The sequence below is a fragment of the Oryctolagus cuniculus genome, chromosome 12, assembly GCF_051225735.1.
Source record: "Oryctolagus cuniculus isolate XC-2025 breed Fujian yellow rabbit chromosome 12, ASM5122573v1, whole genome shotgun sequence".
Lineage (NCBI taxonomy): Eukaryota > Metazoa > Chordata > Mammalia > Lagomorpha > Leporidae > Oryctolagus > Oryctolagus cuniculus.
Window position 1 is genome coordinate 67,890,186 of NC_142878.1, and position 15,531 is coordinate 67,905,716.

General features: G+C 53.2%; 1 protein-coding gene across 1 annotated transcript in view; it reads left to right on the forward strand.

Moving 5' to 3' along the window:
- Nucleotides 1-745: 745 nt before the first annotated feature.
- SORD (sorbitol dehydrogenase) overlaps nt 746-15,531 on the forward strand; it is a 32,950-nt gene continuing 18,164 nt past the window's right edge. Inside the window, exons 1-2 of the mRNA XM_008269076.5 lie at nt 746-874; nt 12,568-12,601. Coding sequence (XP_008267298.3) covers nt 809-874; nt 12,568-12,601 — 100 coding nt within the window. The 5' untranslated portion in view covers nt 746-808. The remainder of the gene's footprint in view (nt 875-12,567; nt 12,602-15,531) is intronic.

Below are 15,531 nucleotides of genomic sequence, written 5' to 3' on the forward strand. Positions count from 1 at the left end.
AAAGGAGGGAGGAGCCCTTATGCAGCCAGACCTGAAGGAGGCAGCGCCCTTCCCAGAGAGTAGAAGCCCCGTGTTTCTCAGAGGGGAGAGAGCCTTGAAGGAAGGGTTTGGAGAGAAACCCTGCTTCTAACAGAAAGGGCTCACAGATTCCTCTTCATGGCTTCTGTGTCCTGGTACCTCAGACCCACCAGGCGCGGTGCCACGCCTTCATCCACTCCTGTTCCTGCCAGGCCTATTGCTGGATGCTGAGCACACGGGACCAACACGGATGCTGCAGAGTGCAGCACCTGTTTCTCAAAGTGTACACCACGGCTCACCCTCAGCATGCTCACTGCTAATAACACAGGCCCTAGGGCCACACCGCAGACCTACACTTACTGTATCAGGATCTCAGCGCCGGCCCTGAGAATCTGCATTCTCAACAGTCCCCAGCCTCTTGTGCAGCTGAAGTTTAAGGCCGCTGGCCTGGTGACGCTGCAGGCTACTCTCTGTGGCAGCTGTGTCTGCTTGGATGTGAGCCAGACTCACACGGGCGACTGCGCGCCCCCGACTCCGCCAGCCCCCTTTTCAGTCCCCTTTTCAGCCCCTCTGGCCTAGGGGTTGCCCGGGAACAGAAAGCCCCGCCTCGGCACGCTGACCCCGCCCCGCCTGTCAAGGGTGAGGAAACCCCGCCCCCGAGCACGCCGCCCAGCCTAAGCTCCGCCTCCCGGCGGTTACCCTGGACCCTCCGCTGGGCCGTGATCCCAGCGACCACAGGTCGGGCAGACTCCCAGTCTCCAGCCGGCAGCGACAGCAGTGAGAAAGCGACATGGCGGCAGCGGCCAAGGCTGAGAACCTCGCCCTGGTGGTGCACGGACCCGGCGATCTCCGCCTGGTAAAACGGGAAGCAGGGTGGGCAGGCCGCCTCGCTCCCCTCTGAGCCCTGCACGGTCCCGATCCCCAGTCCAGTGCGGTGCGGACCCCGCGCTTCCCGCGCCCGTGTCGCCCCCGGCCCCGAGCTGGTTGTCACGCGGGTCGGGGTGAGGGGTTAGAGGTTGTCGCTAAGGGAGGATCTTGTGTGCCTCCCGGAACCCAGCCCCGTGGCTGGCACGTGGCAGGCGCCCAGGGTGCTAACTTGATTGAAGCTTCCTCCCTCCTTTGCCAGCCTCTTCCCATTGCAGTTTTCAGCAGAGATAGGAGGGAGGGTGCCTGGTTTAGGACCTGCGCTGATTTCTAGTCTGGGCAGACAGCGCAGGGCGGAAAGAGGCGCGGGGGACGCTTAAAAGCATTGGAATTTCTCTCTAATCTCCCTTGCTTGAAACTGACAAAGCCTGCCTCGCAGGATTATTGTGATCACGAGAGAAGCCAGCACTCAGTGAGGGCTCCGACAGGGCCGGCTTCTCCTTGCCTTCCAGGCTGGGCCTCCACCTGCGGGATTTCTGGTGCTCCCTTGCCTGCATCAGACTTAAGGTCTTCACAGTCCTCAGGCCACCAAAGCTCTCATCTCCCAGCTCTGCACCTCCACATCTGGCTCACTTCCCAGCCCCTTTTGGCTCTCCTGTCCCTTTAGAACATTGTTTATGTCTCCTCCTGCCTCAAACCCTGCCTTCTGCCTCTCCACCCCCTCCCCGGGGGGGCTCATGAGGCCAAAGTTTAGGGAGCCACAAAGTTTAGAGTCAGCCCTGTGATCATGCCAGGGTTCCCTTGACAAAGTCCATCTCAGATGGGCCTGGGGTGGCGGTGAGTCAGGGCGGCTGCCAGCCAGCTCTGTTCCCCAGCACCCCTTCTCCCCAAGAATTCTTTAGGAACTCAACTGGAGGGACTCAGATTACCCAGGTGGCAGTTTGGAGCACTCAAGAATCTTTGGCCTCCCTCCCCACAGGGTGCCAGAGTTTGGAATCAATTTCCGATTATTCAGACTCCCTGACACCCCCCTCCAGACCATCCAGCAGCCTGTGGACCCCAGACTTAAAAGAACCCTAGCTCGGGATCCCCAGTGTGATAGGCTTGGTGAAGGAACAGACAAGACAAGAACTCAGAAACCCAGATGCCCATTTCTGGCTCATTTCCACTCACCTTGGAAACTGCACCTGAGGTTCTGAACAGCAGTGACCCTGTTAGTGTTTATTGCTGTAAATCCCAGATGGTGCCACGGGGAAGAGAAAGCGGTTCAACTCCGCACAGATTACAGGCTGATCATACATTTACTAGATGAGAAAGACACCACGCACTGATGGGGGGCCCAGAGACGTGGAGGACACAGCTCTGCTCGCAGGCTGCCCAAGAGCCACTGACACACGCAGTTATGACCCAAGGGCTTTGATGGAGGCCACAGAGCAAATGCCTCGCAGGCAGGGCCCCTGGCCCTCCATCTGTTCAGGGCGTGTTTAGGTTCTTGTACTTAGTAAGTAGTAGACCCAGGATCACAACACCATGTTCCGCTCCGCCTTTGTGCCTGAACTCACGCCCTAGGCAGCTGCACAGGCAAAACCCCTCCATCCAGAGGATAACCCTTGAAGACTGTAAGTGGGGAGAACTCCCCTTACAGCTGAGCCCATTGGCTCTGCATTAGAAGCCACTCTAGGATTGGATTAGGGGCTGGGTGGGGCTCGCTGTATCTTAAAAGCTGGAGAAAACATTTTGGGCTAGAGAATTTCACCTGGGGCTGTGGGGCTGCTGGGTTAAAGGGTTGATGGGTGGAGTCAGGAGGTTCATTTTGAAAGTGTGAGGTGTTTCTTATGGGGTCATTTGCTAGACAGAAGAGTAGTTCAGAATGATGACGTCAGGTCCAAAGACTTAGGACGTCTCTGGGACAATGCACAGGGTATTCTCGGGCAGGCCCCTTGGGCACCAGGGGCTGGAGATGTAGATTCGGGAGTCACTGCTGCTTTACTGAGCAGTACTGCGCCTCCTCCGGGGGAGTCGGGGATGGATCAGTGATTTGACTGACACAATGACTGAGGGGCATGACTGGCAGACTGAGGGGCACTGTCCTGTACAGCGATGAACCATCCTGGCCCAAATAGTGTCCTGTTGGGAGATGGTGGAAGCCTGCATTTTACCGAGGCTGAGGGGAATGTGGAGAGGCAGAAGGAAAGAACTGGAGGCGGCTACCCTGGAGAAAGCCCCCCGAACTGGAGAGGAGGCGGCAGAAAGAGCTGTCAGCAGAGGAGACTGGCCAGGGAGGCCTGCGTTGCTCCAGGGGCACCTGCAACCCAACCACCCTGGACCTTGGTCACTTCCCTCCCAGACATGGTCTCCCCCTAGCATCCGCCCCCCACAAGGGTATCTCTGCCTCTCCTCCTCTTTCTTTAAGGCCAGCAGGGTCACTGGTTCGGTACTGGATTCGGTAGTAAACCAGGGATAGCAACAGGGAGGAACAGACTTGGCAACGTTTTGAGGGAAAATGACCTGCTCTCAAGGCGGGGGAACACCAACATGGAAAGCCAGGATTTCCAAGGCGCAATGAATTAAATCAGTAATTACACTTGGGGGCAACCGGAAACAGGAATGAGGTCACGTGCCAGACAGGGGTCAGTGTGGGCTTCTCTCCCGGCCCTGTTGCTGCTGGTTCTGTACAGCACTAGCTGTTTTCTGCTTCACTTTCCCAATGGAAGTGAGGGTGGTGGCGGGCTGGGCGCTGCAAGAGGCCCAACGCCGCCTCAAGCACGGCCAGAGGGCACCCTTTAACCACACTGTTAGAAAGTGGGCCCAGGCCGTGAGCTTGTGTTCATTACCACAAACAATTGTTTTTAATGGAGAAATGAATTACTGGCTCATAAAGTTGGGATATAATAAAAGAAGCAAGTCTGTTTTTTTGCACGGGAGCCATGTTTGCTGTGGGGGCTGGCTTGCTTATTTAATGTGCCGGGGTTGACTTGAATGGTAAGGAAATTGATGGGCATGCGCCTGGCCCTTTAATGCAGAGCTTCTGTGTTAACCCTCTGGGGTGGAGGACCAGTTTCGTTTTCATTTCCACTCGGCCACAGGTTCACGTTTGCATTGCTGCATTCGGATGTGGCAGCAGTACCCAAATACTATCAGCATTTCTAGATGTCCCTGGGACTCTTGGCATCATGAAGCAGTGACAGTTCATCAGGGACGCTCTGTCTCCCTTGTTCCTGACAGCCAGGTCTTCCAGCTGCCAGGCCCGAGCCCCTGGGCAGGGAGGAGAATGGGAACTGAGCACCGCCGAGGGGATGTAGGCAGGGCTATAGGAGTAAACAAGCCAAAGGAGAAATAATTCTTGTAGAATGATGGGTTGACATTGTTTAACTACAAAGAGCAGAGAAAATGATTTTCCACCATCAACCAAGTTTAAACATTAGTCAGGGTTCCAAGAAGCTGTGTCTTGAGTTTTTGCTTTTTCAGGAAATGTCTTACACCCTAGGTCAAAAAAATTCTTTTGTTAATATTTTTAAAAAATAAGACAGTTGTATATTTATAATTCAACACGCTGAAAATGTCTACTCCTGTACTGTTAAGATTTTTGGGTGAGGGATGGGCATTGCAGCATGGCAGGGTAAGCCATGGCTTGGGTCACAGACATCCCATATCGGAGTGCCTGGGTTCAAGTCGAAGTGACTCTGCTTCCCACCGAGCTCCCTGCTGGTGCATCCTGGGAGGCAGCAGGCTCAAGTGCTTGTGGGAGACCCCGACGGAGTTCCCAGCTCTGGGGGATGAACCAACCACAGGGCCCTAAGCATTTGAGCCATCCTTCACTGCCTTCCTAGGTATGTTCATAGGGAACTAGATTGGAAATGGAGCAGCTGGGATTTGAACCCACGCTCTGATATGGGCTGCCAATAACACCAGCAGCGGTTTCCATGTACCACAATGCCGGCCCTTAAAATATTTAAAAAAAAAAAAAGATTTTTGGGTGAGGAGAAGGGGACTGTATAATGACGTGGTAGGGGCACCGGCAGCTCAGATGGTTCTCAGCATCAGGTCTTTTTCCCTGGTTAATTTTGCCATCACGTGACACAGCCAGCTGCTCCTAGGTGATGAGATTAAAGCGTACCTAGGGTCTAAGGAGCTGCTGGATTAAACATGACCTCTCCCCGCCCCTCAGATGCAGACTTCCTTAACCCTTTCTTATCAAAGCTGGATGCAGATCTTTTCTTCTTGAAACTGACTCAAGTCCCAGGCACCTGAGACTGAAAATAGAATCCGAGTTCCTTCAGAAAAAGGGTTACTAGGGAGTAGTGTAAAGCCCAGCCAAGCACCTCTCTTCCGTTTACACAAGCCAAACCAGACTGAACACTCCGAATTCCAAACAGGAAACTGAACCCAGCCAACACTGCCAGTCTCGAGGAGAAGTCAGTGTCTTTGCAAACCGCCCCAAGGCACAAAGCACACACTAGGCAGTGCACACAGGCAGAGAAGGTTGCATGCGGGAAGAGCAGCTGCGTCCTGACCAGAGGATTTAGAATGCTGGGTGTGGGGCAAACTTCTCTTTCAGAACTGCATGCCAGATTAAGGAGAAATATGCACACAAAGTTAACAAATACACCACACAGGCAATCAATTTAGAAGTCATTTACTGTGGTTGTTAAAACTGGCTCCCCCCAACCAGACTTATGCTGAGAACGTTAATTACTGGGAAAAATACACTCAAATTTTGCAATGTGATATTCAGCTCAACAATTTTTTTTAAAAGAGTCATTTTATTTATCTGAAAGGCAGAGTTAGAGAGAAGTAGGGAAGGAGAGACAGAGACATCTTCCATCTGCTGGTTCACTTCCCAAATGGCCAAAGCCAAGAGCCAGGAGCTTCCTTCAGGTCTCCCACGTGGGTACAGGGGCCCAAGCACCTGGGCCATCCTCCATTGCCTTCCCAGGCACATTAGCAGGGAACTGGATCAAAAGTGGAGCAGCTGGGTCTCGAACCAGCACCCATATGAGATACCAGCGCTGCAGGCGGTGACTTTACCTGCCTTGCCACAGCGCCGGCCCCAGCTCGACAATTTTTAAAATGCTTGAGGATTCAGTTACATAGACCTGAACGCAGTGAGCACTTACTGTGGCTGATAGACTACAGCATCCAGGTAAACTCCAGGCACTGTGTTTTGCTTGCTGTAAGGACCATTTGCTAAGCTTGTGTGTGGATATGTGCATGCACTTGGGATGAGGAAGGCATTTCGACATCCTGGGCTCTGCTGAGAATGGAACACTCCTTTTGCTGTCCTGTGTGGATTCAGTACTGAGTGGTGGGCGAATGCAAAGAAGAGCAAGGAGTCAGCTTCCCAGCCTGGTGAGGACGGGAAGACTAGCGGGAAGTGACACCAGAACACTAGTCCCAGGAAGCAACCACCTGGATGTCCCCAAACACCAATCCCAACACAGCCAAACCCAAGTCTCCCATGTTCCCTCGGGGATTAGGACGTCAGCCCAAGACACCTGTCAGTGGGTCTTGAAGGAGGGCAGAAGGGGCCCCGGGAAGGCGAGTGAGTGCAGGGCGAGTATTGCAGAGCTGGAGATGAAATGGGCCCAGTGGCCACCACAGGAGGGCTTGAGGATTTTCTAGGGCCTCTGGGGACTTTAAAACAGATTTGCAGTCTACAAAGATTCTTATTAGCAGAATACAGGCTGGATGGAGCCAGGAGAGCCTGGGCTGGAGACTAGCGTAGTGGACTTTGGGAGAGCATCCAACCCTCTACTTTGACCATGAGTACACCAGAACTGACGGCAACAACAAAGTCTCTTACGACAGAATGGTCGATGGGGAACCTTTGAATTTTCCTCCCACCTTCCAAACACCTTTCAAGTCAGCAAGGGGATGGGAAAATGGAGGGAGAAGGCCAGCAAAAGTAGGGGCTCCTGCTCCCCAGAAACGTGCAGAGCAGTTCCCACAGGTCCACAGCAGGCTGCTGGGGACTTGGCCGTGTGGCCTTGCTCCGGTCCCTCTTACTCCGGCAGTGGGGGGGGGGGGGTGTCTTTCCAACAGACCCAGTCAAGCCTGGAGCCCTACTTCACCTCCTTCCGAATTCTAGCCTTTCCAAGAGCAGCTGCATTGTCTTTTTATTTTTATTTTTATTTTTTGACAGGCAGAGTGGACAGTGAGAGAGAGAGAGACAGAGAGAAAGGTCTTCCTTTGCCATTGGTTCACCCTCCAATGGCCGCCACAGCCGGCGCACCGCGCTGATCCGAAGGCAGGAGCCAGGTGCTTCTCCTGGTCTCCCATGGGGTGCAGGGCCCAAGGACTTGGGCCATCCTCCACTGCACTCCCTGGCCACAGCAGAGAGCTGGCCTGGAAGAGGGGCAACCGGGACAGAATCCGGCACCCCGACCGGGACTAGAACCCGGTGTGCCGGCGCCGCAAGGCGGAGGATTAGCCTAGTGAGGCGCGGCGCCGGCCAGCTGCATTGTCTTAAAACTCACATGAAAAGGGCGGGAACACAGCTTTTCCCAAAAAAAAACAACTGAAACTACCTCACCCCTACACACAGACAAGGTTGCCGGGAGCTTGTGCAGGCATAGTGTGAGTGAGCCAATGATGGAAAGGGAACTTTGGCTTTCTTTGCGGCGACACTCCCTCTTACGATTATCCTCACACGGAGGAGGAAGCTGAGAACAGAGGTTTCATAATTACAGGGAAGGACACAGCTGGGGGCGGGGCGAGGCGGGCGCCTGGTGTGCACCTGCACTGCTGGTTCTTCGCGCGCCACCTGGGTTGGTAGGAAGACGGCAGGGGCATCTTCCCTCGGTTTCTCCTTGTGTTGAGGCCCTTGCTCCAACCCAGGCAAGGCGTGTGGAGGGTGTGGGCGGGAGTAAACGGGAGCGGGCTGGGGTGGGGGTGGGGGGTGGGGTGCGAGGCATCTGAGATGATTCCGTGTTCCCAGAGAGAGTTCTTCCCAAGGGGCTTCCACCAGTTCCTGTGGGGTGGCGGCAGGGGGAGTGGGAGCAGCCGAAGGGGTCGCAAGGCCGACTGAGGGTCACGTGTGCCGTTCTGACTTGCAGTGACAGATGTTGGAAAATGACTCAGCTACAGCAAGAAGAGTTACTCAACTCCTTCACACACTTGTTACTGACAGAGAGAGAGAAATCCTGATCAAGTGTGCCTGGGATCACAGTGAAAGTTCAGGGTCCCAGGGGAGCTGAAAAACTGATAGATGGCAAAAAGCACTACTGAAATCTGAGACAGAAAAGGAGATTAAGTAAACAGTCCACACACAAAAAAGGCAAGGCTTTGGGTCAACCCTACTGTGAAACGTTGCGGGCCATGCTTAGGACAAGCTCTACAAATCTGTGTGTTGATCCGAACATGGTCTTGCACTCCGGTGGCACGTCTCCTGCAGAGAGGGGAGGCAGGAGCCCGCCCGGGTTGTCAGGGTGGTTAGACGCAGCAGGAAAGAGCCAAAGTTGTGGTAGAGAGGCAAGATCTCCCCCAACTGTGTTCGGGGCTAAGGAAAAAAAAACGGGCGTTCTGGCACAGCACCCTCTAGTGTCTGGAAGAGTCACTGCAGCTTTGCCTGCGTGGTAAGGGCAGGTCGGTCGGTCAGTTTGTTTAAGATTACAACAGTGATCTCTCCTGACCCAAGGCCTACTTGGTGTACCCAACTGTCGCTCTGACCTTGCATCTCACCACCTACCCAGCCCCAAATGGGGTGTTAAGACTCGGCCTGGCTAGAGACAAAGACATGAAGACTGTGGAATTTTCTATTGCCTGTAGCAGGGAGAGTAGGTGCTGGTCCGTTTTCGGAATAAAGGCCTTAGTCTTGGGTGCACTGTAACCTGCAGTTTGGAACTGCACCCCATAGAACACCACCAGCAGTCCCCAGTGCTGCACAACATCAGTCTTCTCGGAGGAGGGTGTTGGTGGCAGCAGCTATGCTGAGGGATCCCCTCCCTCCCCTGCTCTTGCACGCAGTTTAAATGGCAAAGAGGCAAAAACCTGCCTCGCTCCCCCTTCCTCCACGGCAGGCTGCTTTGGATGCAGCTCTTGCCGCTGTTGCTGCGGGCAGGTTCAGTCTTCCCGTCCCGCGACCTGATCCCGTGGACAGCAGGGTGATCAGAGAGGGCAGCACCTAGAGTTAGCGTGATCATTAAAGCACCGAGCGCACAGCACCTGACGAGCTTTAGGGTAGTCACTTGGAGCCCCGTTTCACAGGAGGAGGTCGAATGAGCACGGGGCTTCTCAGAAAGTGCTGGGAGCAGGTGACGAGTGAGGTCCTCCTGTGGGAGCACTGCTCTGGAGAGGGGTTATTTAACAGCGCACACACCCGGGGTTGCGGCCGGGTGCCCAGGAGATAGGAAGCATGGCTGGGCCTCAATGTGTTTATTCTCGTTAGCAGGGCAGTAACGAGTAGCCCGTGTCTCGTGCTCTGCGGGGTCCTCCAGTGCTGTGGGACTGCCTGTATAGCAGCTGGGGGGGGGGGGTTTGGAAGGAGACGAGCCGGGAACACCCTGCATGGGGCCCGTCTCAACATCCTCATCACCTGATTGACAGCTCTTGGCATCACCTCTGCAGGAGGAAGGACGTAGTGCACCCTGAGTGCAGTGGGGTCCAGGGGAAGCAGGCGTGGCGCCAGACACGTGGGCCGAGCCCTCGTCACCCCACTCGGGCAGTGGGATGTTGACCTAGTTTTGCAGCTTTCTAGCCTCAGCTTTCTGGCCTACAGACTACAGAGGCTCTGGTGAAGATACAGTCCAGCACACTGCCTGGCCCGAGAGCAGGTGCTGTGAACTTTTTTTTTTTCATCTTCCATCCACTGGTTCAGTCCCAAAATGGCCACAATGACTGCGGCTGTGCCAGGCCAAAACCAGGAGCCAGGAGCTTCCTCTGGGTCTCTCACACGGGTGCAGGGTCTAAATGCTTCGGCCATCTTCTGCTGCCTTTCCAGGCACATTAGCAGGGAGCCGGATCAGATGCAGAGCAGCCGGGGCTCGAAACAGCACCCACATGGGATACCAGCTTCCTTAACCTGCTTCGCTACAACACGGCCTCACTGTGAATGATTTACATCCCTTCTCCCTCTTCTTCCTGACTGCCTTCAAGGAATTAATAGAACGAACGCTGCTGAGGGGGGAGGGTGCGGGCAATGTGATGTCATGGCACAGCGAGTTAAGCTGCTGCCTGTGACGCCCTCAGAGTCCCATACTGGAGTGCTGGTTTAGGTCCCTGCTGCTCCACTTCCAGGCCTGCTCCCTGAGAATGCAACCGGAAAGCAACAGAAGGTGGCCCGAGTGCTTACCACCCACGGGGGAGACCAGGATGGAATTCCAGGCTTCTGGCTTGATCCTGAGCCAGCCCTGACCATTGTGGCCACTTCCTCTCTTTCTTCCTCCCTCCCCCTCTCTCTGTCGCTCTGCCTTTCAAATAATAAGTACAATAAATCTTTAAAAAATATGTATTTATTTGAGAGGTAGAGTGACAGAGAGAGATGGAGAGACTGAGAGAAAGGTCTTCCATCTGCTGGTTACTCCCCAAATGGCCGCAACAGCCAGAACTGAGCCAATCCGAAGCCAGGAGCCAGGTGCTTCTTCCAGGTCACCCACACAGGTTCAGGGGCCCAAGCACTTGGTCATCTTCTATTACTTTCCTAGGCCATAGCAGAGAACTGGATCAGAAGAGGAGCAGCTGGTACTCGAACCAGTGCCCTTATGGGGTGCCAGGTACAATAAATCTGTAAAAAGAAATGAACACTTGGAACTCAGTGGCCTTCCTCCTTTTCCCAAGGACTTTCCTAGGCAGTTGGCATTGGGAAAAAAAGCTTAGCAAACAAATACTATGACTGTTACTACTAGCTGTGAACATGAAAGTAGGTCAGATTGCATTTTGGACCTCTGAGAGTGACCTATATTCCAGTCCTACGTGTTCCAAGGGGCCCCTATAGGGCCACATGGGAGGTTTGGGCAGCAAGCCAGGCTCAGCTGTGCCTATGGAAAGGGCGGCAACACGGCGCTCTGTCCCACCTGTCTAGATGGAGAGGCCTGACAGGGCAACTGCCAGAACCGCCCTCATCCTCTCCCAGTGGGCGGTTGCCAGACCAAACAAAGCTGTATCGAAGAACGTGTTTTTTCTGGACGGAAGGAGCCAGTATGGAAGGCAGGTTGGCGACTTAGAGGCAGCCCTGAGGGCACCTGGAGCACTTTTTCTTGATTGTTCTTGGTTAGCACTATTCTCTGGGCAGTGAGTGGGCTGGGGTCAGGCAGGTGTATCAGCGCACCCCCCCCCCCCCCCAGGCCTCAAGTTCTGACCCTGGGACTGGGCCTTTGGCTGTGGGGCCAGCGGCATCTTTCCGGAGAGGGACCCCAGCTTCTGAAATTTTTCCTACCCAGGGCCGCATCGCTGGTGACAAGGAGTGTGGCCCCCGTACACTTGGCGAGTGTGTTGTGCATGCCATTGTTTGCGTCGGTTGCTCTGTCATTCAGCAAAGCATCAAAGAGCTAGACAGGCTTTTTCAGCATGGAGCTCACTGCCTGCCAGGCAGAGGCCTAGCCACAGTGTGATCTGAGCTTGTGCTAACTCTAAAAAGAAAAATTATTTATTTGAGATTCATTTGTTTATTTGAAAGGCAGAGTGACAGAGACAGGAAGAGGGAAAGACAGAGATCTCCTACCTTCTGGTGCACTCCCCAAATGGCTGCAACAGCCAGGGCTGAGCCATGCTGAAGCCAGGAGCCTGGAACTTCTGGGTCTCCCACATGGGTGGCAGGAATCTAGGTCCTTGGGCCATCTTCTGCTGCCTTCCCAGGCACATCAGCAGGGAGCTGGATCAGAACCGGAGCAGCCAGGACTCCAACTGATATGGGATGCTAATGTCACAAGTGGCAACTTAACCCAATGTGCTACAATGTTGGTCCCAGAAGAATTTAAATGAAACTCCACTTTGATTTTTTTTAAAAGATTTATTTTATTTATTTGAAAAATAGTTAGAGAGAGAGGTAGAGACAGAAAAAGAGAGATAAGTCTTCCATCTGCTGGTTGACTCCCCAAATGGCCACAACAGCCAGGCTGAAGCTAGGAGCACCCACATGGGTGCAGCAACCCAAGCACTTGGGCTACCCTCCTCGGCTTTCCCAAGAGCATTAGCAGGGAGCTAGATTGGAAGTGGAGCAGCTGGGACTTGAACTGGTGCCCATATGGGATTCCAGCGCTGAAGGCTGGGGCTTTAACCTGCTATACCACTACACTGGCACCTGATTTGATATTTTTTAATATTTACTTACTTTTTAAAAAAAAAGATTTATGTATTTAAATGTCAGGATTACACAGAGAGAGGAGAGGCAGGAGGGAGAGAGAGGTCTTCCATCCGATGGTTCACTCCCCAACTGACCGCAACAGCTGGAACTGTGCCAATCTGAAGCCAGGAGCCAGGAGCTTCTTTGGGGTCTCCAATGTGGGTGCAAGGGCCCAAGGACTTGGGCCATCTTCTACTGCTGTCCCAGGCCACAACAGAGAGCTAGACTGGAAGTGGAGTAGCCGGGTGTCAAACCGGCACCCATATGGGATACCCACGCTTCAGGCCAGGGCGTTAAGCCACTGCGCCACAGTGCTGGCCCCCACTTTGATTTTTTAAAAATAGAAAATGTTCATAAGATACAGTTGTTCTACATGTTAAATTTTTTTTCTCTTTTGCTTCTTTTAGGAGAACTATCCTATCCCGGAGCCAGGCCCAAATGGTAGGTTCCTGGAAGCTCAGCTTGGGTGTGATTGTCTGCTCCTGCTTACCTTGGGGACCCTTGTGCACTGTGCCCTTACCTCCTCTTTTCCTATTGCTCATTACCTGTGCCTCCATTAAAAGCTAAGCTTTTTGTTACTCTGAGAACCTCATCTGTTGTCCATAATAAGACTGATTAGGTAGGTGACAGTGACAGAGCCATGAAAATGACTGCATCAGACTGCTGACTCGCCCCGGAGAGTGTGTAATGAGATGTGTTTGGGCCAAAAGGAGGACCTTCCCTCTCTTGACCTAGTAGCCCAGTACCTTGTCTACCATCAGCTGCTGCTGGGGTTGCAAACCGTGTCTTAGCCCTCACCCAACCTTTGAAAAGGAGCGAGTCTGCAGAATGTAGTCTTTTACTTAACGAAGAGAGCATTGTGCCAGCCCTTCCCTAGAGGCCACTTATCAAAGAGTGGGACAGCCCAGGACTGTGTGTCCCGCTGGGTTGGGAGGAGCTGCACAGAGCGCTAGGCCAGAGCTGCTGGCACCTTTGCCCTACTCCTTCAGGCTCCTGGCTGGCTGAGCTGCGTGCATGGTCCCTGGGGTAACATCTGTCTCTGGGGAGGTCACATCCCCTGTTAGCTGGGGCAGGACCATACTGATAGTTTTTTCATCCCTCCCAGCCCCACATCCTATTTCTTCTTAATCTACAGGACCTTGAAGAGAGGTGAGGGGAAGTGGGCAGAGTACCCACAGACGGCACGTCACCCTCCCACACCCCGTCACACAGGTCCCCTTTCTGTCCTCTGTGAGTTGGGGGTGCCCTCCCTGAATCTACCATAGCTCACCCCAGACCTCAGCTTCTGTGTGCACGAACAGCCCGTGGAAGGCAGCTCTCCTGGTGCCTTCCGAGGTCTGCAGTTTGAGGTCAGTCGGGTTATTAACTCAGGACGATAAGATACAGACATAGCTATTTCTATCAGTGTGGAGGAGTAAGGTATATTTAGGGTTTAAACATTCCACCATGATACCACTTTCAGAGAAGGAGGTACCTCACTATGTCCTGCAGAGTCAGTGTTGATTTCAGAATTGGCCAAACAAGGGCCATCTTGAACTCCAAGGATCGCGGTTCAGCTGCTATCTCACATGGCATTCTGCCCTCATTTTCTTGTCCCTTGCTATGCTGGAATTGGAAGGTGAGCCTTCTAGCAAGTCCAGTGTAATCTCTCTCTCTTTTTTTAAAGAATTTTCTGTCTTTTTAAATTTTTATTTGACAGATAGAGTTAGACAATGAGAGAGAGAGAACGGTCTTCCTTCTGTTGGTTCACCCCCCAAATGGCCACTATAGCCAGAACTACGCCGATCCGAAGCCAGGAGACGGGTGCTTCTTCCTGGTCTTCCACACAGGTGCAGGGCCCAAGCACTTGGGCCATCCTCCACTGCCCTCCCGGGCCACAGCAGAGAGCTGGACTGGAAGAGGAGCAACTGGGACTAGAACCTAGCACCCATATAGGATGCTGGCGCCGCAGGTGGAGGATTAACCAAGTGAGCCACAGCGCCAGTCCCAATATAATCTCTTATTACAAACTGGTAACTTCAAGAGGGAAAGCTCTGCGACAATTTGCCTAATTTCAAATAACTTTTTCCTAATTTTGAAAATATTTATTTTCATTTTTATTTGAAAGGCAGAGACAGAAAATGAGAAGACAGAGACAGAGATCTTCCATCCACTGGTTCCTTCCTCAAATGCCCACCAACAGTTAGGGTTGGGTTAGGCCAAAGTCAGGAACCCAGAATTCAATGTGGGTCTCTATGTAGGTGGCAGAGATCCAAGCACTGGAAGCCATCATTCGTGATGTCTCTATGCGTGCCTTAGCAGGAGGTGAAAGTCAGAAGTGGAGCTGGAACTTGAACCCAGGGCACACTTATAAGAAATGTGGACATCCCAAGCCGTGTCTTAATCCCTGTGATGACACCTGCTCCTTCCAAAGTTTTGATCTCAGCATTCACCATTCCGTTCCTTACTCTGGCTGCTAAAACCAGAGCCACACCTGGTGGGTCCCTGGTGGCTTGTGTAGGATGTCTGAATGTACAGTGGCGCTTCTGCATCATCTTTCTAAAGCCAGGAAGATACCAGTAGTGTGGTCCTCAGAGTCAGAATAGACCAGCAACGCTTTCGTACTTAGTGCACCATTATTTTAGACTTGGAAAATAGACAACAATACCACCCTACTCTTGCTTTATTTAAACCCTTCAAAGGGAGATGCCAGTTGAAATCCTTGGATGGTGTGAATAAAGATGCTGCTTTTGAGAACTCAGATAGCTCCCCGACTGTTGCCAAGCCAAGGTTCTGCCAGACTCATTCTCAGATAGGTAGGAACCAGGCTCGTCACGGCCTGAAAACAGTTGTCTCCTGGAGAAGTTTGTTGTCTTAAATGGTTGGTACATTTCTCCCTACTGGTAATATCTTATATACACAGTGATTGGTCAGGATTCTCCCCAGAAACAGAACAAATGAGATGCGGGATGTGTGTGTGTGTGTAGGGGGAAGGGCCACAGAGGCGGAGATTCATTTTGAGGTGTTGGCCCATGCCATCGTGGGGGTCTGGGAGCTGGCACGTTGGAAGTTCGTGGGGCAGGCCAGCGGAGTGGGCTCCAGGTGAGGTGACCGTTGTAGTCTCGAGTCCCGAGATCTGTAGGGCAGCCTGGCAGCCCAGGCAGGGTTTCTATGCGCTCTTTCTCCTTGGAGAAAACCTCGGGCTTGCCTCTCAAAGCCATCAAATTGAGGGGGTGAGGCCCAGCCACGCTGTGGAGAGCAAGCAGCTTCGCCCCAATTCTACTGACTTAAATGTTAGTCACAGGTCTGAAAAATACCTTCACAGGAACACCTAGACTGCTGTGTGACCTAACCGCGGGGCATCGGAGTCTGGCCAGGTCGACACAAAACTA